Source organism: Triticum aestivum, chromosome 3B (assembly GCF_018294505.1).
Source record: "Triticum aestivum cultivar Chinese Spring chromosome 3B, IWGSC CS RefSeq v2.1, whole genome shotgun sequence".
Lineage (NCBI taxonomy): Eukaryota > Viridiplantae > Streptophyta > Magnoliopsida > Poales > Poaceae > Triticum > Triticum aestivum.
Genome location: NC_057801.1, coordinates 541081418 through 541104149, shown reverse-complemented (window position 1 = coordinate 541104149; position 22732 = coordinate 541081418). Strand labels below are relative to the sequence as shown.

At 46.9% G+C, this 22732-nt stretch overlaps 1 protein-coding gene across 1 annotated transcript; it reads left to right on the top strand.

Moving 5' to 3' along the window:
* Positions 1–15877: 15877 nt before the first annotated feature.
* On the top strand, positions 15878–18866 carry LOC123070788 (ras-related protein Rab7). The gene is made up of 7 exons (XM_044494125.1): positions 15878–16169; positions 16267–16293; positions 16417–16516; positions 17747–17893; positions 17972–18052; positions 18133–18278; positions 18600–18866. Exons 1-7 carry the CDS (start codon positions 16117–16119, stop codon positions 18664–18666), a joined length of 621 nt encoding a protein of 206 aa, XP_044350060.1. The 5' UTR covers positions 15878–16116; the 3' UTR covers positions 18667–18866.
* The last annotated feature ends 3866 nt before the right edge of the window (positions 18867–22732 follow it).

Below are 22732 nucleotides of genomic sequence, written 5' to 3'. Positions count from 1 at the left end.
TGGGGGTCTAGGCGGCTCCTCGAGGACCATCTCCATCTCTACTAGGATTGCGTGATGCCTGGCCTCCTGAGCCACTGGAATGCTCCGCAGATGACGCTGGGAGGTGGCAGCCGCGTTCGGTAGGCCAAAGGGCATGCGAACGTAGCTGTGCGGCGGACCCTCGCAACGTCCCACGCGCGAAGGCCAGAAGCGCTCCTGAGATGCGGCTCGGTTGAGTCCTGGGACGTCGATGCAGACACGCAGCCCACCATCCTTGCCTGGATGGGGGGCCATGCCAGGCAGGCGGCGGTCGCCGCGCATGGCTCTTGCTTCCTGAAACTCTTGAGTAGTCGTGGTGATGAACTCCTGAACGTTGGGCTCTCCATGCCCTGAGATCTCCTGAGGGAAACGTGCCGTGAAGCACGCCTCCAAGTGGTGCCCGAGCGCCTCCCTCGTGATTTTGGCAAAGTCCGAGGCCCTCCAGAAGAGAGCCCCCGAGCCCTGCCCGACGAGGGCACCGGGCGCGCCTTCCTATGCGATGGAGGGAGGCACCCCTTGCGCGGGCGCTGATCCTGACGCTGCACCTCCTGAGATGCCAACCTCCTGTGGCCTTGAGCTGGGCGATGTCTTCTTCTTCTTGGAGACTACCTCACGAGGGTTCTCGCCCTTGCTGTTCGGGTCCTCGATTGATGCAGCTTGGAAGGCGCGCTCGAGGGAGCACACCGCATCTTTCTCTTCGCAGGGGGCTGTGATGATTCCGCCGCTTCCTGGCATCTTGAGGATGTTGTAGCCATGGCGGGTTACTGCCATGAACTTGGCCAGGGCTGGATACCTGAGGATGGCATTGTAGGGCAGGCGGATGTGCGCAACGTCGAAGTCGATGAGCTCGCTGCGGTAGTTGTTGCGCTGCCCGAAGGTGACAGGGAGGCGGATCTGCCCTACCGGGGTAGTGGAGCCGTCAGTAACTCCTGAGAAAGGCTTGGTAGGCTGAAGTTGATCATATGGCACTTGGAGGTTGTTGAACATCTCAACGGACAGAACATTGAGCCTTGCGCCACCATCGATGAGGGTCCTGGTGACTTGCACGTTGCTGATGACTGGGGAACAAAGCATCGGGAGGACGCCAGCAGTAGCCGCACACTTGAGTTGATCTGCTGAGCTGAAAGTAATGGCACACTTGGACCACCTGAGCGGGCGCGTGGCCTCAAGCTTGGGGAGGACTGCATTCACCTCACGAGCAAACTGCTTGAAGATGTGCTGAGAGGCTAGGGCCTGGGCACCGCCTAAGATGCAAGCAATAGCACGTGGCTCCTGGAAGCCCCCCAGCCCCCTCATCCTGGTGGTGGTCGTCATTCCTTCTTGGCGGTGGCGGCAGAGGAGGAAGACCTGCGTTGCCCTCTAGGCTCCCTCGCGAGGCTGGTTCTGCCAGCGATCCTCACGAGGTCGGTCACGCCACTCCTGGCGAGGGCCACGGTCGTCCCATCGTCCTCCTCCTCAGTCGTAGCCCCGGTCGATGCGCTCGGGGTGTCGACCGAAGCGTCCTTCTCGAACGGCCCTGAGCTCCTAGCATTCGTTGGTGTTGTGGGTGTGGAGGTTGTGGTAGGCGCAGAAAACGGTCGGCTGCCCTTGGACGACTCCAGCTGGTCCCTGCCGTGCTTCGTGTCTGGTTCTGCTGCAAGCACGGCCGCTCCTTTGCGCTTCACGTCCTTGGCCTTGGCCTTCTTCTCTTCTAGCTCAGCAGCTGGAAGCTCGAGGAGGGAGACGCGTCCCTCCTTAGCTCTTGCGCACTTGGTCGCCAGGTTGAACAGCTCCAGGGATGTGCACAACTCCTCGTGGATGGCGAGCTCCTCCTTCATCTTGACATCGCGGACGCCATTAGAGAACACTGAGATGATGGCCTCATCGGTCACCTTGGGGATCTTGAGGTGGGAGCTATTGAAGCGCTGGACGTATTTCTACAGGGTCTCTCCAGGCTGCTGCTTGATGCGGTGCAGGTCACCCGCGGTCGGGGGGGGGGGGGTCTCGAGTTCCCTAGAAGTTGGCGATGAAGCGGCTACACATCTTGTCCCAAGAGGAGATCGATCCGGGAGGCAGGTTCAGGAGCCAGGTGTGGGCACCATCCTTGAGCGCCATGGGAAACCAGTTCGCCATGACCTTCTCGTCTCCGTTGGCCGCCTTGATGCCCAGCTCGTAGAGCTGCAGGAACTCCGCAGGGTCAGCAGTACTGTCATAGCAAGGAGGCAGGTCCGACTTGAACTTGCCTGGCCAGGCGACGCTACGCACCTCGGTGGTTAAGGCACGGCAGCCTGTTGTGGCCACCGGAGCCCTTTGCAAACGCGGGCCTTGCTCTTGGTGGTGCCCGTGCGCTGCCGCCATGGGTAGCACGGGATCTTGGCGCACCGGGACGCGGTCTTGTCGTGTCGGTACAGGGAGCACAGGAGCACCTTCTTGAGGTCAAGGGATTTCTTGGCAGCTTCTTTCTTGTCGTACGGGCGCTGGACGCGGTGGGTCACGTCCAGGAGCCGCGCGCCTTGGAGCCAGGGTGCCGTCTTGGGGGAGAGGTGGTGGAGGCGCTCCCTGAGCCGCATCGCCCATGCATGACGGAGGGTGAGGCAGCGAGAGGGACGACGCGGGAGAGCCCCCTGCGGTGTTGACGAGCTCGGTGATGCAAGCGAGCCACTCTTCGTAGAGGTCGTCGACGGGGCAGTAGTGTAGGAGCTCACGTGCCAGGAGCAACGCGGCCTGCGCGTCCGTGGGGGCGCGACGAGCGTGAGACGATGAACCAGCTAGGGTAGCAACGGAGTGGCGGTGCGGCCTTCCTGCCACACCGAGGGGTGCAGCGAAGATGCTTGCTACTCGTCCCCCGCCGAGCCGGTGGCGGCGTTGGCGGCAGGCGATGGAGAACGACGAGGAGGCCCACCGACGGGAGCCGTCTGGGCGACGCGGGCGGCAAGAGCAGCCCGGCGCTCAGCGCGAGCTCGGCGAGCGTCTTCCATGGATGCAACGAAGCAGTGGGACGCAGATCAGCGGAGAAAAGATTTTGGCGCACCCCTACCTGGCGCGCCAAATGTTGGATATCGGGTTCCGGCAAAACCCTTAAGGTTCGAACACTGGGGTGTGCACGAAGATCTTCTCCCTATCGAAACACATCCTCAGCCTCACCGCAATCCCTAAGCTAGATCGATGAGGAACACAAGAGACACGAGGTTTATACTGGTTCTGGCCACCATTGTGGTGTAATACCTTAATCCAGTGTGTGGTGTGGTGGATTGCCTCTTGGGATGATGATGAACAGTACAGAGGAAGAACAGCCTCGCGAGGAGAGGTGTTCTTGTGGTGGTGTGGTGTGTTTGAGGAGGAATTGATCCGTCTCCGTTGGCTCTAGATGAGATGTCTTCTATTGTGGTGGCTAGCCCTATTTATAGAGGCCCTGATACTTTTCCCAAATATTGAGCGGGAAGGGATCCAACAACGGCCATTTTGAAAGGGGACAACTAGTACAAGCTATCCTGACTAAAGGTGGTCTTCGCCTGCCAAAGGCACTGGTGATGACGCCGTCTTGGGCTCCACGGTGACCTCCGTCCTACCGTCCTGCTGGCCTTGGTCTCGTTGCACTGATATGGAAACCTTTGCTTGATGCCTCGGTACACTGCGTAGGCTGGCGCCTGCCTGGCGCCCACCAGGCCTTGATCGTCAAGGCTTCTGTCACGGGCACCTCGCGAGGTACCCCTTGCCTTGATCTCTCTGCCTCCTCGCGAGCCTGCCTGGTGAGGCCGCCCCTAAGAGGGCCTTGTGTTGTCCGCCCCGTGAGGCTTGGCCCCTCGCGAGGGTCTTGAGCGGTTGGTTGATGAAGATGGGCCGTATTGGGCCACTGGTTGAGCCACGTTGCAGGCCGCAGGCAGGCAAGTCTGGGGACCCCTGTTCCTAGGACGCCGATATCTTCCTGTTCAAAGGGAGTGCCATCCTCCTTAAAGCTTGGATAGCTAGTGGCGAGGTAGGCTGGGTCTAACTCCGGCAGCCAAGCTTTGGCCCGACTTAAAGCAGCCACAGCTCCAGCTCTTACAGACGCTCGCCTCAGTTCGGTGAATCGCTGGGGTAGCACAGAAAGTTTCTTTAGTACATCTACCAGGAGTGTGGGCACTTCATTGTACGGAGCCACCATGGCTAAGGCACGCTGAGACCCGGTGTACAGCTGTTCCACCAGCGTATAAACTACCTTGAGCTTGATCAGTATATCTTGGTTCAGATTTGAGCTACGGGGGCCTGTGTAAACATTGTCAGATGAGTTAATTTCAATTTGTATGATCAATTGAAAGGTTCAAGTATTTAACACGTGCAGGGCGACTTACCAAAGATCGCTGAGACCATCTGAGAGACATGGCGTTTTAAGCCGGATAATTCACCGGTTGCTTCTTCAAGAGTCACCTCTGCCTTCTCAGCTCGATTAATCAACGCAATTTTTTCATCAGCCTAGGCCTTTTTCTCTATTTCAAAGTCTTTCTTTAGTTTTTCTTGTTCAGAAACACTGAATTTAAACTTCGAGTCAGCTCTTTGGGTTTCCGTCTCTTGGGCCTCAAGGCGGTTCTTCAGATCAGAGATTTCTGACTCAAGTTGACTAGTGGTGGCCTGTACAAATACCGGGTCAAAATCAGGACAATCATGATGCAATATTAAGTCCCAAGCCTTTTGCAAGCAACAGCACTTGGCACTTGGGGGCTAATGTCTACTGAAGAATTTTACTTAAAGTGGCGGTTCATGACATTAAAGTCCCAAGCACTTTGCAAGCAAGAGTACTTGGCACTTGGGGGCTAATGCATATTGTTGTTTAAGGTTTTCAAGCACTTTATTCAATACAACCATATGAAGGTCCGGCTCAACCATACTAGTTAAGCCGCCCCTTGGGGACTATGGAGTAAGCCGGATTTCTTATATATGTTATCCAAATATGTTACTAATGTCACTAAGTTTGTTTCTAAGTCTATAGCATATTCATCATAAGCAATAGACTTGGGGGCTGGCATAAGTAAAGATAAATAAGTACAAAGAAAGGATTGTACCTCAAATTTCTGGTGCATCTGCTTCACCATGTCAATCTCGATGTCACGACTGCTGTGCACTTGGCTCATGTAGCCAAAGAAGACTTCTCCAATACTCATGTGCATATAGTCAGCAACATCAAGCTTGACCCGGCGGCGGTCCAGAAGCTCCTCCTTGGCAGAACACTTGGCCAGCACGGTCAGCCTCCCCAGCTCAGCAAAACTGGTCTTAATGATTTCGGCATCACGGTCTTGAGGATCATCCGTCCTGTCCGGGCTAGGAGCTCCCGGGTTTTCTGAGCCATCGGTGGCTCGCTCGGCAGGCGGTTCAGCAGTTGGAGTTGGTGTGTCTTGAGCCGGCTCAGGCGGCGGCTCATGAGTTGAAGTTTCAGGGGCAGCCGTTTCAAGTTCCGGCTCATTAAGGATCGGTTCTTAGGTCGGCTTGGTCTTCTTCACCCTTTTACTGGGCTTTGCTTTTCCACTGTATAAAACCAAAAGGTCAGTGCAAATATAAACGAATTGAAATAAATACAAGATAAGCAGGTTATCATTACCCTAGAGCAGTCTTGAAAGCAGGCAGATTGGACTGCATTGAGTCGCCAAAGGAAGGGGAAGTTTCCTGATAATCCGAGTCAGAAGAATTGAGTGGTAGACGAGTGAGACCCGCCAAAGGATAAAAGAGATTTAAATCAGAGGTGACCTCATTCCGGCACTTCCTTGGGGTGTTAGGTAAGCCGGAGGAGAGCTCCGCATCCTTGCTGGTCCGGGTCTGCCTCCGACTCTCATGAATCTGTCGCTTCAAAAGAAATTGAGGATGTTGATAAGCTAAGGGATGCGAAAATCTTACTTTCCGGGTTACTCTACAGATTTTCTGTCTTGGCAAAGGCTCGGAGTCAGAGGAAATGATAGTTACCTCTTCATCCTTGCTATGGCTCGCTCCTGTGTCCTCCTGCTGATAATCAGTGTCAATAAGATGGTTAAAAAAGTAGCCAAGAGAGTCAAGGGCTACCTCCGGCTCAGAAGAATCTTCTAGCCAAAGCAAGTCAGAGGCGGTGGTTTTCTTGCCCTTCTTCTTTGCAGCCTCTTTCCTGGCGGCTCTCTTGGCTTTCCTGGCTTTCTTCGCAGCTTCATGGTCATATTTGACCTTCCAGAATTTGTCACCCGCCTGTGAGTGTTAGCAAAGGTATGAGTATGGATAAAACATCAAAAAACCAAAGTAATTTATTCAAATGGGCGGCTTACCGCTGGAGCCGGGTTAGCTTAGCAGAAGGGGGCTAGGCCCACCTTACCACAATCTGCTAGGCTCTCGTTCAAAAGTGACTTTGTCATATCATTGATGACGTCTTCAGGCAAGTCATCGGGGCTGTGCCGCAGAGGGTCATCTTTCTTGCCTGTGTAGGTGCACATCAGGCTGGGGCGGCGGCTCAATGGAATAACCCGCCAGGCGATCCAAACCCAGACTAAATCGATGCCATTTAGCCCGTTCCCCAGAAGAGCCTTGATCTTAGCCAGGGCGGGGGCGAGCGTCTTGCGTTCGGCGGATGTTATTTTGTCAGGAAGTGGATGCTTGGACCCCAGAGGCATAGCACGAAAGTCGGGCGTGAGGATTCTCGTCAGGCAGGGAAGTGTCTTGACAATAAAACCAGGTCTAGTTCCAGTCTTTAGGGTGACTTGGCGGGTTGGCATGAGGAAAGATTACGTCCCTACGACGTTGGATCGAGACACCACCAAGTTCCAAGCTCTGGCCGTTGGCGCATTCATTCTGGCGGTTCAAGTAGAATAACTCTCTGAAGAGTAAAATATTGGGTTCTCCTCCAAGATATACTTCACTGAACACTTGGAAATTGCAAATGTTAGACACGGAATTGGGTCCGATGTCTTGAGGAGGGAGGTCAAAGAAGTGTAAGACATCCCTGAAGAATTTTGAGTCGGGTGGTGAGAAACCACGGTTCATATGATCCGTGAAAACAATAACCTCCCCTGTTTTGGGCTGAGGAAATTCCTCCTCCGGGTTAGGAGCACGATAGGACATGATTTCCTTCTTCGGCAGATAGCCGGTCTTCACAAAGTCATCCAGCGTACTGTCTGTGACAATGGATTTGACCCAGTTGCAGGAAGTGGGTGCTTTCGGTGCCATTTTGACGAAAGCCTAAGATAGAGTAAAATTACCGGTTCAAATTTAAGCCGGAGAAAGATATTTCAATGCATATTCAAGATGGTGGATTATAAGGGGCCTAATGGTATAAGGATAATTATGTCAAGATTATTTAAGCCGCCATAGGCTCCATAAGCAGTTAAAGTTGTCTAAACCGCATGGGTGGTCAAAGTTATCAATTGAGCATTGCCTTTTTTAAACCTATGATAAGAGTCGCCATGACTAGGTGGATCTAACAAATATAGGTTTTTGCCTAAGTGTTGCATAAACAAGTTTCACAAACTACGGCTGCTATTTTGGATCAAATGGTTGTTCAGAAAAGAAAAGTTTCTAGACCTAAAAACATGGTACAGAAGAGTTCATACGTTCTAACGAGGCTTCTTTACAAGGAAAAGGGATCTACTAGTGCCAAAAATGGATGTGAAATAGCAACCGTATGAGTTCTATGTTGTTGGGTCAAACCAGGCTGCGGCAAAAGAACCATGAAGAAACCGAGATGAACGACGAAGTGTACAGAGGAACTCGCAAACCCTAGCATGGATCTAAAATGTAGAAAGGTGAAAACTTACAGCGACAAATCTATCATGGAGGGGCGCCGCCATTCTCTGGACGGATTCAGGTCGATGCAGCGGCCAAGGTCAACGGAGACGAGGTGCGCTGCGGCGGCGGCGGAGCTCGAGCAGCAGTAGGGGTGCGAGAGGAAGAAGATTAAGAAAGGGGACAATGAGAAGAGACCTAGTCGGGTCTATTTATAAGGAAAGACTGCTAAGTGGGTGCAAAAAACGAGGAGGCCAAAAACATAGTTATCCAACTACAAGGACGCCTCGATTTTCGGATGGTCATTAAGATAAAGATCCATTGAGATATATTGGACAAAACATGCATTTATGCCAGGTGATGTCATGGCGGGTTATCGCAAATCCAAAGGATGATGTCATGGCGGGTTACAAAAATTTCATAAGCAAAGAGCAGAAGATTTTTTCTTAAGTGTTGAAGATTGACATGAACCAGTTCAAATCAATCTGGGGCCTAATGTTGGAGAGGTAACTATTAGGTATGACCAGCCCAGGAGGGGCCGGGTTATACCTACAAGTACTCTTGAAGCCCAAGACCAAGGTTGAAGATGGCGGTTCAGTTAAGGGACCAAAGCCCAGAGGCGACTTAAGGCCCATAAAGATAAACCGCCATATGTATATAACTTATATTGTAAGGCAAAAATAGTTAGAGACCAAGCCAAACATTGTTTATGAGCCGGCCGGGACTCTGTAAGCCGCTGGGCGTCGACCTCTGTATATAAAGGGATGACCCGCCGGCGGTTCAGGGCAAGTAACATCAGATCGAGAGCTAGGTCAAGCGATTCCGCTCCCTAGTAATCAAGTCATAAGCAATCCCACTCAAAACTGGATCGTAGGCTTTTACCTTCATCATAAGGGGCCGAACCAGTATAAACCCCATGTCCTTTGTCCCGATTAACCCCTTTAAGCTTCCTAGTTGCGATGGCTCCATGACTAAGTCCTTCCACTAGGACATCTGACGTGACAATTCCATGACAGTAATGATGTGTCCGGACGTCGTAACCGTACTTTATTGGATATGGTGCGATCGATGTTTCTTACCGATTTACCACTATCGTTTTGGGGTTATGCATTAGAGACAACTGCATTCACGTTAAACAGGGCACCGTCAAAATCCGTTGAGATGACACCGTATGAACTCTGGTTTGGCAAACCTAAGATGTCGTTTCTTAAAGTTTGGGTATGTGATGCTTATGTGAAAAAGCTTCAACCTAATAAGCTCGAACCCAAATCGGAGAAATGTGTCTTCATAGGATACCTAAAAGATACTGTTGAGTACACCTTCTATCATAGATCTGAAGGCAAGATATTCATTGCTAAGAATGGATCCTTTCTAGAGAAGGAGTTTTTCTCGAAAGAAGTGAGTGGGAGGAAACTAGAACTTGATGAGGTAATTGTACCTTCTCCCGAATTGGAAAGTAGTTCATCACAGAAATCGGTTCTAGTGATTCCTACACTAATTAGTGAAGAAGCTAATGATGATGATCATGAAACTTCAGATCAAGTTACTACCGAACCTCGTAGGTCAACCAGAGTACAGTCCGCACCAGAGTGGTACGGTAATCCTATTCTGGAAGTCATGTTACTAGACCATGATGAACCTACGAACTATGAGGAAGCGATGATGAGCCTAGATTCCGTGAAATGGCTTGTGGCCATGAAATCTGAGATGGGATCCATGTATGAGAACAAAGTGTGGACTTTGGTGGACTTGCCCAATGATCGGCAAGCCATAGAAAATAAATGGATCTTCAAGAGGAAGACGGACGCTGATAGTAGTGTTACTATCTACAAAGCTCGACTTTCTGCAACAAGGTTTTGACAAGTTCAAGGTGTTGACTACAATGTGATTTTCTTAACTGTAGCGATGCTTAAATCCGCCCGAATCATGTTAGCAGTTGCCATATTTTATGAAATCTGGCAAATGGATGTCAAAACTGCATTCCTTAAATGGATATTTCTTAAAGAAGAGTTGTATATGATGCAACCAGAAGGTTTTGTTGATCCTAAAGGTACTACCAAGGTGTGCAAGCTCCAGCGATCCATCTATGGACTGGTGCAAGCATCTCAGAGTTGGAATATACGCTTTGATGAGTTGATCAAAGCATATAGTTTTATACAGACTTGCGATGGAGCCTATATTTACAAGAAAGTGAGTGGGAGCACTACAGCCTTTCTGATAAGTATATGTGATTGACATATTGTTGATCGAAAATAATGTAGAATTTTTTGGAAATCATAAAGGAGAGTTTGAAAGGAGATTTTCAGAGAAAGACCTCAGTGAAGCTGCTTATATATTGGGCATCAAGATCTATAGAGATAGATCAAGACGCTTGATAAGATTTTTCAATGAATACATACCTTGACAAGTTTTTGAAAGAGTTCAAAATGGATCAGTCAAAGAAGGAGTTCTTGTGTGTATTACAAGGTGTAAAGTTGAGTCTCAAAGCCTGACCACGGCAGAAGATAGAAGGAGAATGACAGTCATTTCCTATGCCTCAGTCATAGGTTCTATAAAGTATGCCATGCTATGTACCAGACTAGTTGTGTGCCTTGCTATAAGTTTGACAAGGGGGTACGATAGTGATCCAGGAGTGGATCACCGTATAACGGTCAAAGTTATCCTTAGTTTCCTAAGAGGGCTAAGGAGATATTTCTCGGTTATGGAAGTGATAAAGAATTCATTGTAAAGAGTTACATCGATGCAAGCTTTTACACCGATCCAGATGGCTCTGAGTCTCAATCTGGATACATATTGAAAGTGGGAGCTATTAGCTAGAGTAGCTCCATGCAGAGCATTGTAAACATATACCCGTTGACTAAACTTCTATCACGAGCAAAACATGATCACACCTTAGTACCCTTTGGGTGTTGGTCACATGGCGATGTGAACTATAGGTGTTAATCACATATAGATGTGAAATATTAGTGTTAAATCACATGGCGATGTGAACTAGATTATTGACTCTAGTGCAAGTGGGAGACTGAAGGAAATATGCCCTAGAGGCAATAATAAAGTTATTATTTATTTCCTTATTTCATGATAAATATTTATTATTCATGCTAGAATTGCATTAACCAGAAACTTAGTACATGTGTGAATACATAGACAAAACATAGTGTCCCTAGTATGCCTCTACTTAACTAGCTCGTTAATCAAAGATGGTTATGTTTCCTAACCATAGACATGTGTTGTCATTTGATGAACGGGATCACATCATTAGGATAATGATGTGATGGACATGACCCATCCGTTAGCTTAGCATTATGATCGTTACAGTTTCATTGCTACTGCTTTCTTCATAACTTATACATGTTCCTCAGACTATGAGATTATGCAACTCCCGAATACCGGAGGAACACTTTGTGTGCTATCAAACATCACAACGTAAATGGGTGATTATAAATATGCTCTACAGGTGTCTCTGAAGGTGTTTGTTGGGTTGGCATAGATCGAGATTAGGATTTTTCACTCCGTGTTTCGGAGAGGTATCTCTGGGCCCTCTCGGTAATACTCATCACTATAAGCCTTGCAAGCAATGTGACTAATGAGTTAGTTGAGGGATGAAGTATTACGAAACGAGTAAAGAGACTTGCCAGTAACGAGATTGAACTAGGTATGATGATACCGACGATCGAATCCCGGGCAAGTAACATACCGATGACAAAGGGAACAACGTATGTTGTTATGCGGTTTGACCGATAAAGATCTTCGTAGAATATGTAGGAGCAAATGTGAGCATCCAGGTTCCGCTATTGGTTATTGACCGGAGATGTGTCTCGGTCATGTCTATATAGTTCTCGAACCTGTAGGGTCCGCACACTTAATGTTTGATGATGATATGTATTATGAGTTATGTGTTTTTGATGACCGAAGTTTGTTAGGAGTCCCGGATGAGATCACGGACGTGACGAGGAGTCTCGAAATGGTTGAGACATAAAGATTAATATATTGGACAGCTATATTCAGACACCGGAAGTGTTTCAAAAAGTTTCGGGTAAAACCGGAGTGCCGAAGGGTTACCGGAACCCCCCGGGGAACTAATGGGCCACAATGGGCCTTGGTGGAGAGAGAGGGGCGGCCAGGGCAGGCCGTGTGCCCCCTCCCCCTTGGGTCCGAATTGGACTAGGGAAGGGTGGGCGCCCCCCTTTCCTACTCCCTGTACCTCTCCTTCCTCCCCCCTCTCTCCCTCTTGGTGGAATCCTACTTGGACTAGTAGTCCTAGTAGGACTCCCCTCTTGGGGTGCGCCCTAGGGGACGGCCGGCCTCCCCATTGCTCCTTCACATACGTGTCAGGGGGGCACCCTATAACACACAAGTTTCTCTCCCAACCGTGTGCGGTGCCCCCTCCACAGTTACACACCTCGATCATACCATCGTAGTGCTTAGACAAAGCCCTGCGACGGTAGCATCATCATCACCATCGCCACACCATTGTGCTGACGGAACTCACCCTCGTCCTCAACTTCATCAAGAGCACGAGGGATGTCATCGAGATGAATGTGTGCTGAACGTGGAGGTGTCGTGCGTTCGGTACTTGATCGGTTGGATCGCGAAGAAGTTTGACTACATCAACCGCGTTATTGAAACACTTGCGCTTTCGGTCTACGAGGGTACATGGACACACTCTCCCCTCTCGTTACTATGCATCACCTAGATAGATCTTGCGTGATCATAGGATTTTTTTTGAAATTACCGCGTTCCCCAACAATAACAAAGAGTCCCTTGTGACCCCAACACACGCAATACAATGGTAAATTGTACATGTGCACTAGTTCGGCGAAGAGATGGTGATACAAGTGTAACATGGATGGTAGATATAGGTTTTTGTAATCTGGAAATATAAAAACAACTAGGTAACTAGTAACAAAAGTGAGCAAAAACGGTATTGCAATGCTTGAAAACAAGGCCTAGGTTCATACTTTTACTAGTGCAAAGTCTCTCAACAATGATAACATAATTGGATCACATAACAATCCCTCGACGTGCAACAAAGAATCACTCCAAAGTTTCTATCGGAGAACATTGGACGAAAACGTGCATCAACCCTTATGCATAGATTACCCCAGTGTCACCTTGGGAATCCACGAGTTAAGTGCCAAAACATACATCAAGTGAATCAATAGAACATCCCATTGTCACCACAGATATCCCATCGCAAGACATACATCAAGTGTTCTCAAATCCAATACTCAATCCAACATAACGAAACCTCAAAGAGCAAGACTCAATTCATCACAAGAAGGTAGAGTGGGAGAAACACCATATGATCCAACTATAGTAACAAAGCTTGAGGTACATCAAGATCATGCCAAATCAAGAACACGAGAGAGAGAGAGAGAGAGAGAGAGAGAGAGAGAGATCAAACACATAGCTACTAGTACATACCCTCAGCCCCGAGGGTGAACTACTCCCTCCTCGTCATGGAGACTGCCGGGATGATGAAGATGGCCACGGGTGATGGTCTCTCCCTCCGCCAGGGTGCCGAAACGGCCTCCCGATTGATTTTTCATGGCTACAGAGGCTTGCGGCGGCGAAACTTCCGATCTAGGGTTCTTTTCAGGGGTTTTTGTATTTATAAGAATTTTTGACGTTGAAAACAAGTCAGGGGGGTGCTCGAGGGGCCCACAAGTCAGGGGGCGCGCCCCTACCCTTGTGGTCGCCTCGGGACTCTTCTGGCCCAATTTCGGTGCTCCGTGGGCTTGTTCTGGTCCATAAAAAATCACCGTAAATTTTCAGCTCATTTGGGCTCAGTTTGATATTCTTTTTCTGTAAAATTCAAAAATAAAGAAAAAAACAGAAACTGGCACTGGGCTCTAGGTTAATAGGTTAGTCCCAAAAATAATATAAAATAGCATATTAATGCATATAAAACATCCAAAAAAGATAATATAATAGCATGGAACAATCAAAAATTATAGATACGTTGGAGACATATCATCCTCCGTTGAACTTCCAGGTCAATGGGCGCCACTACAACAAGGGATACTACCTAGCAGATGGCATCTATCTGAGATGGCCCACATTTGTGAAGACTATCTCAAACACTATGCTAGGAGGCAAGAACTCATACTTGCAGTGTTAGGAGGCTTGCAGGAAGGATGTCGAGCGAGCATTTGGTGTGCTCCAATCTCGATTTGCTGTTGTCCGGTACCCCGCTCTGACTTGGTCGAAAGATCAAATGTGGGGAGTCATGACTTGTTGTGTCATATGGCACAACATGATCATTGAGAGCGAGCAGGAAGAGCCAGTGTTCGACACTGAACCATATTACAGGCATGGTCCTCTTGCCCAAGTTGATCACCAGCTACCGGCATCATGTGCTGCCTTCCTCAATATTTGTCAGGAGATCCGAGACCCACATGTGCATCAAGAACTGCAACACGATCTGGTGGAGCACCTATGGAGGCTCAAGCGTAAGCCTAGTTTGATGTGTGATGAATTGTGAGTTTTAATTTGTGTTTAAATTATGAGTTTGCTTCGTTGAACTATTTGATTTGTATTGATTTCTGTGATGAACTATGTGATAAAAATTAGTTTATGTTGAATTTTGTGCCGAAGAACACCGAATTTGGGCCAATTTACGCCGAACTTGGGCCGATATCACCGACTGGGGGGCGAATTTTGGAGGGTCGGCTGGGAACCCGAGCCCCCACACTGAAATTACCACTGTTTGGCCCCCAAACGGTGATATTTCGACTCCCTGACTAGAGAGCATCTCAAACACGGAACGAGATCCTCTAACATCATGAAGGGATGTCAGGGAAGCTACAGTACCCTGACATCCCTTCTTCACATCCATATGATTAAGCCTAAAATGATTTGAATTAATTTGCAAATTACAAATCTATTGTATACATTTACAAAAATTACATACAAACAAAATTATGGTGCAATAAAATTAATTTTACATTTTTTTATGAACAGTAACTGCGCACAGTCTCTTTGCTACAGTGTCTGTGATATTCTTTCTTCATTTTGCACTGACATTGCACTGTAACTTCGTGACATCCTTTTATGATGTTAGAGGATCCGTAACCCTCAAACACTAGTACGTCCCTCCGAGCTCTAGTGACTCGTAACGAGCTTCAGGCTCTAGAGGAAGGGCAGGCTACCGGAGCTTCAGTAGACAAACAACGGATGTGGAATGACCTTTGGAAGCTGAATGTTTTGCCCAAGGTGCGAGTTTTCTTCTGGCGAGTGCTGCGAGGTATACTACCAGATGAATGCATTCTCATGCACCGGCATATTCGTCAACAAAATCTTTGCAAGATTTGTTTGGCTGCACAGGAGAACCTAGTACATGCACTCTTGGAGTGCTCACATGCTAGGCAGTTTTGGGAAGAGGCGCAACAACTGTTCGACTTCAAGCTGCCAAGGCTCCATCCTGTGACATGGGCCGAAGACATCATTTGCGATGATCGTCTTACTTCCAGGGACCGAGCAGTGGCCATTTCGGTCATGTGGTCCATTTGGCACTCGAGGAACAGATTGACTCATGGCGAGGATCAGCTCGATCCGGCGAGTTCAGTACGACGCACCTGGGAGGCGCTATCTCTTCTTGAGGTACCCCGACAACTTGCGTTGGTTATGCCTGGGCATGGGTGGCGACCCCCCGACCCAGGTTTTGTCACCATCAACACTGACGCGGCAATTAAAAGAGAAGATGCCAAAGGAGGAGCAGGGGGCGTAGCCCGGTCCTCTAACTCATTTCTAGGAGCATGGAGCAAACCATACCCTGGAGTTATGGATCCCTTCATCCCAGAGGCGATGGCAGTGCGCGACGGAGCTATCTACGCAAGCTTGAGGGGTTTTACACACGTCATAGTGGAGATGGACTGCTCGGAGGTCGCCAACCTCTGGACCACTCGCCATGACTCTCGTTCAGTCGTGGCTCCTATCCTGTTAGAAATTGGGGAGCTCTCTAGTAGTTTCACTTTTTTTGATATTCGGCATATTGTAAGATCGACCAACGGTCCTGCTCATATTTGTGCTAAGCAAGCTTGCATAATAGACGTGACAGAAAGCTGGATCGATAACACTCCTAGTTTCCTAATCAGTAGCCTTTTGGCAGACTGCTCGGCCAATGCCTTTAAGCAATAAAGCTCTCACTACTTCCCCAAAAAAAAAACACTAGTACGTCCCGGAAAGCTTCCAGTCAAACGGGAGCAGATGCTACGCGTCCCATCCCTGTGGTCTGTCCTGTTGCCAAACGCACCCTTGTTCCCCGCCTGCGACGGCAAGGCAGCAAACGCGATTACGCAAGCTTAGGTTTCGTCTCTCCCTCCTCTGTCCCCTCCCCACCTCGTGCCCCACCCTACCTCCGGCGCGCGACGAGCGCGAGCAAGAGCCCTTGGTAGATAGATCCCGATGGCCTCGCGACGCCGCACGCTCCTCAAGGTCATCATCCTCGGCGACAGCGGGTTGGTGGATTCGGATCTCCCGTCCTCCTTTTAGGCGTTTGCCTTTTCCAGTCTTCACTCTGCTGACTGACTTTTCTGCTGATTCACCGCGATCCAGGGTCGGGAAGACGTCCTTGATGAACCAGTATCCTGCAATTTGAGTCGCCGTGACTGATCGCTTCGGATTACTTGTCCCCCCTTTTTGTCGAGGTCGTGTAGTGTTGGATTTTGTTTTGTTTGTGTTTTCCTGAGCTTTGATGCAATTCAGATATGTGAACAAGAAGTTCAGTAACCAGTACAAGGCCACCATCGGCGCGGATTTCCTCACGAAGGAGGTGCAATACGAGGACAGGCTCTTCACTCTGCAGGTACTGTACCTTCTTTTAGCAATTATGTGGTCCTGTAACGACGCTTGGAGCAAGTCATTCTTTTTGGACAACGTACTCTTGCAATTGCATCGAGTATCTTTATCTTTGATTTATGAATCTCTAGATGCATTTTGTTCATTCACCTTTTGTTATGCTGGAGTGCTTATTCACTTATTATGGGTAAGGTGTGCTGGAGTGTTGTATTCCTGGAAAAGACACGGCACACTTTGGTCATTTTCTATAGTGTTTCAGAAGATCATTCAGCTTTTTCCACGTAGCATGTCTTGTAATATTTTTACTTTGAAGAAGTGCCCCACTTTACTCTTATCTGGGGTAAATTGATATCAAAATATGTTGCTGAAGTGTAATCATTGCACTCATAGAAATCCAGGGGGGAGGGGGGGGGGGATTGTGATTTTGCAGCCATGAATAGAAAATGTATTTGCTAATGCAGAATCGCCTATGATGCTTAAAAAAGAGTCAGTACAGTGAAAGATTGCCTAATACTGCAAATTATCCATCCAAGTGTCAAGTCGGTACTCTAATTTTGGTTCTTACCATCGGAATCATAAAGCATTTTCTGTAACTGGCATTACGTTAGTTACCAGTAAACATAGTTTGCATAGACAATCTTTAACTATATAAGCATGTAGTATTACCATAGACCCTCTTCCCTTTTCCTCTTAACACTGTACATTTGACTTGTTGGGAGCTGGGGTGTCTCTGCTTTATCACAGAAGGAAGAGCTACAAAATGGAAAATCAAATATGCAACCAATAATGTCAGTTTCCGGTTGTTTGATTCAGAAAATTCTTCAACGCCTAGTATCAGCATAGTGACCCATATGCCAGTTTCCATCACAAAAGAAATATGCAACCCAGTGACCCATATGCCCATAGTTTCCATCACAAAAAAAGGTGCAGTATGGATAATTAAATATGTGACCCATATGCCAATTTTCATTTTTATGAATAAGAAGATAATGCAGTGTCCATTCTGTTAGAAGTTCACAACAGTAAGATCTGATGGACATGGAATTATCATTGGCAACGTGTAGCCCTTCTTTCTCTCATTCAAATACATGTGTCGCTTTTCTTAAAGTTGGTAGTTGTTGAAACTCTAATTAAGTACATTTATATGGTTCTTAATAATTATATGATTTTTAGTTTGGATATGCTTACCTCTTCTGCTGCTTTAAAAATGATGATAATTTACATTCTCTCTCTGTAGATATGGGATACTGCTGGACAGGAAAGGTTTCAGAGTCTTGGTGTTGCATTCTACCGTGGAGCAGACTGTTGCGTTCTAGTTTATGATGTCAATTCAATGAAATCATTTGATAATCTGAACAACTGGCGCGAAGAATTTCTGATCCAGGTGAAGCTTTTTTGTTGCTTATAAATAGCAACACAGTATGATTGGATTTCTGTCTCACCTACAAATCCAACTTTTCAGGCTAGTCCGTCTGATCCTGATAACTTCCCTTTTGTTCTGCTGGGAAACAAAGTTGATATTGATGGTGGCAACAGCCGCGTGGTAACTAGCATGACTAATTTTCTTCTCAAAATTATTTTCAAGCCATGCTCTGCTAACGGACTTGTCTACTACCATCTTAGGTCTCTGAGAAGAAGGCAAAGGCTTGGTGCGCCTCAAAAGGCAACATCCCATACTTTGAGACATCTGCGAAAGAAGGAACAAATGTAGAAGACGCTTTTCAGTGCATTGTAAAGGATGCTCTGAAGAATGAACCAGAAGAAGAATTGTAAGCGTGTTCTCTTGCTTGTTCAGTACTTGAGTATCTGTTTCAGTACTAGAGGATTTGGATTTACTATTGTTTAAACATATACGCATTGATCCAATCATATGTTCTTATTTTTTAATTGCTAGCTTACCCATGTCAGCCCTTTTTGCTTCACCATCTTTGGACCATTGTTTTCATGACATGTACTCTAGCTAGGATGTGAGGGATTGTTTTGTTTCATGAAGGGTGGCTGAAAGCTTCAAGTTGTGTTTTATTTCGTTAGCATGCTATCATGTTTATTGCAAAAAATTTGCAACTGACAGCCTTAAACTTGTCATGTAGGTACATTCCTGACACTGTCGATGTGGTGGGTGGCAACCGCACCCAAAGATCATCAGGCTGCTGTTAAGCCATGGCCGTAGCAACCATTGAATATGCAGTCTTTCGTGCCTGTATAATATCATGTTATTCTGTATTCCATTTGTGACTTGACCAATCACCCCTTCGGTACGAAATCAGGGATCGATGATCTGTCCTGTTCTGTCTGTCATCTTGTATGTTGTGTGATTTGTTGTGAATACGGCGGAATGAATAATATTGTCTGGACAATGGTTCCTCCGTCTGTGTATGTGTGGAGCTATCTCCAAGAGTGAGGGGCACGTTTTGAAATGCGTGGTCGCCACGGGTGCTCTATGCTTCTATCCCTTATCCGTGACCTTTACGAGAGATATTTAGATGCCATGCTAAGGCATCTCAGGATCTGTCACTATCGTTCCCACTGATTGTACAGATCAGAAACGCCAGTGAAGTAAAAGGAACCAATAATTTGATGGACTAGTTTTTGCTCCGCTTTTCTGCCATTTTCGTGTCTTCTCCATACTTTTCCCTTTATTGCCTTATTGACGATCATTTTGATCTGCTAGAAGATGGTGCATGCCTCTTCATCTTCCCTGCTCTTTTAGGCCCACTTTGATTCAAAGGATTTTGGAGCATTGAACTCCTTAGGAATTTGGGGGTGACGCAGGCGGCTCATGTAGCCCTAACCGTCGGGAGTCCCCTGAGCTCCTCAACCCCTTGTAGCTGTCAGAGAAGGCCGCTTTGCGAAGCTCTAGCGGCAGGGGTCTTTTCTGCTTGTTTCAACCGACATAGGAGGGGCTCCAGGGTTGGAGGTGAGGTGGAAGCTTTCTTTGGTCGCTAGGGGTAGTCCGATGATGAAGACAGCCTCTGTATGGATGCTCGTGCCACAGAATCATAGGAAGTTGGTGGGATAGAGGGGGACTATAGAGCGTGGGATGGCCGGATGTAGACAACAGCCCTTGATGTAGACTAGCTCTTTTGATCTACGGTAGGGGGTTGTACGGTTTCCGCGGGAGAAAACCTAGCCACCACTTTTGTTGGAGTCGGTGATGGTGGCGTCCATTGAGGGATTTTTTCCCCATGTCCTAACGATGATACTAGAGCAACTAAGTGAATTTGTAGTTGAGAAAACGTCACACATGGAACACGGTTTAAACTAAGCTGTCTTAGGCGACGGCAAACGCGAGGGGGAGAGAGCGGACGTGGAAAGAACTCGCATCCTCCTAGGTCCTAGCCCGGATTAATCCTCCTCTTCTGACCCCTCCCGGGTGGCAAGGTAAAACATATATTAGTTAGCATTTGGCCTCCTTGAGATGTCTAGGAGCGGGCTTTCCTCTGCACCTAGCAGATCAAGCCTCAACGCTCGAGGGTGTTTCTAGGGCAACAAGAGGCCAAAAGGAGCCGCACGGAAACCTGTCGGCCCATCCGATACAACCTAAACATGTCTATAATTCTTGTTACGTTTCATTTATATTCATGTCATATAGGCATATTTTTATCATTCTTTAGACTAACATATTAATAAAGTGCCAAAGTGTCGGTTGCTATCTTTTAGTGCTTTTGTTTTAACCAAAAAAAGGCATTTTACGAAGGTACAAAAAAACAAGAAAAACATAACTGAAGTTTTCTCCAAAGAAGGGGCAACATCCGCCAAAGATGAGCTAGGTGGGCACCACGTAGGCCCCAGGCGGCCGAGGGTTGGGGCACATTTAGGGGGGCGTGTGGGGCTCCTGTCCATCACCTCCACAACTTCTTTATTTCGTCGGCCTTATATACCCCCAAGACCTTCTTTATATTTATGGAAGAATTTTCCGCCACCGCCTTAACGAGATCTGAGGCATTTCAGTCTGGAGTCCTTTTCCCTCGATGTTGTTGCTCCCATGGTCTCGTGTGAGTAGTCCTCCCTTCGATTACATGTTCTTAATAGTAGCTATGTGTCATCTTCTCTACCCTTCCTAAGTACAGAGATCACATGAGCTGCCTAACATGATTGTGATCAATCTAATCTAATCTGTTGTATGTTTGTTGCAGTGTGATGAATTATCACTTTATAACCAGACTATATATTGATTCATTTTGGTTTTGTGTGCATGATTATTAGACGCATATGCTCTCTAGTCTATTAGTTTATTCTTTGATCATGTTTAGATGAATGATGTACAAGGAGTTATTTGCATTAGTTGGGGTTGACCTCTTTCACAAATTATTTTCTGCAACAATCAAGAAAATAAAGCTCATTGTTGTATCCTCGCTACTAAGGATCAAAAAAAGATAACTGTCGTGCACCCCTCACTGGATTAAGGCGTAGGAAAATATGTTTATCAACATCATGTGAATTTTCTTAATGCAATACTCTGTCTAATTACTTAATACTTTGGGTGCATGTTGGGTAGTGGTCTTTGGATGGAGTATTAGTTGTATATGTATATTGGATAGCAGTATATGGATACAAGGACGTAATGGCTATATCTAATCGTGACATGTAGGATTTGCCATAAAAGCTGCAATTTAAATGACATACAACTGTAATTTACTTACCATATCGACATTGTATTGGACAGATGCCACTAGTGAACTTCTGAACTTCGGTCCAATTTTTCTCATTGATACAAACTTTCTTTTACTTTTGTATTCCGCAATCCGTTATTTCTCGCATACAAAAACAATTCAAAAGTGACATTGACAACTTCACTAGAACAGTTGGGAACACAAATTGAATATCTAGTTGTGTGCATGGCTGGTCATTAGGCATGTGGTTTTTGATTCGCAGACTGATTATCTTGGTTTTTTAGCTGAGGAGAAATCTTACTACTTACAAACCCTTGCACATCGGGTCCAGCAATACTTTTCACAATTAGTACCAAAATTACCTTTGATCTAGTTTGAGTGTAGATATAGCCTTCTTTGCTAGAGACCTAGAAATTATCGAATCCAGAAAGTGAATTAAGCTTGGCAAGGAAATAACTCCAAGTTCTTGTGATCTCAAATTGTTCCAACTCCCTAAACAAACACTTATCATAGTGGTTGTTTCAATATAAAAGAAATAGGCCAGAGCTAAGGTTTTAGCTACAACTGTGTATACATGATTGGGATAATAATTAGGTAGATAAAAAATGCACCAGTAAACACCATTACATATATCTTGTAAACACATTAAGTGGGAGATGCATACTAAAAACACCATGAGCGACTGCCGCCGCATTGAGGATTGGTTGTCTGACCTTGGCCCTATCTGACGCACTAGGTTACCTCGGTTATTAAGGATAAACCAAACCAACGCATGAGCATTTGATGACTGCATCATAATATCCCCTAGAGACTCGATTCGGGCGACTGTACTCACCTTATTGTCACCAGCTTTTGGTATAGATTTCCTCTTCTCTATTCCCTTTACCTCTCCTTGTTCGAATCTTTGGAGTCTTGGGTATCGACGAGCCTGAGATTGAGGTAGAGACAAGAAACAAAAATAGTTGCACAATATTATAGAATAAAGTTATGTTAAAGTAAACAATCAATCCCTTATGTGTACACAGGGCTGCGAGGCTACACCTTGACCCTTAGCCAAGGAGATTACTCACATCACGATTAAATCACAAGCAGAAGGCTGAAGATGAATGATTGGAAGTCTTACAATGTCTTCGACCATGATGGAATTTCTATTGCAAGTAATTAATCTAATGAAGATGGAGGCTATGGTGGTAGAGATGGCTACAGAGATGTGATGTTTGGGATGTCGACGTGGCGACTATGTATTGTTGAATGATGGTTTCCCAACCATTGGGTCTTACACTCCTTTGTATAGTGCATACGGGGGGAATAAGGTTTAAGGATGCCTCTTTTGTGGATATGTCTCGGGCCGCTTCATGATAGTTGTCAGGGATGACGTCATGGAGGTCGCAACACACTGTACGACCACTACCATGGACTATATTCTCTCATGTTTCCTTCAGTGCACCCTTAGTGGAGTGAAATTGATGATCATGTTCAGAATATCCCATATATGGTTTAATTTTCCACCTACAAACATCCATTTCTTCAAGAAAAAAATAAACAAGGAGATTTGTAATCATTTGTGGCACCCCGGCTCAAAGGAACCGCAACACCCCGTATTCTAGCCC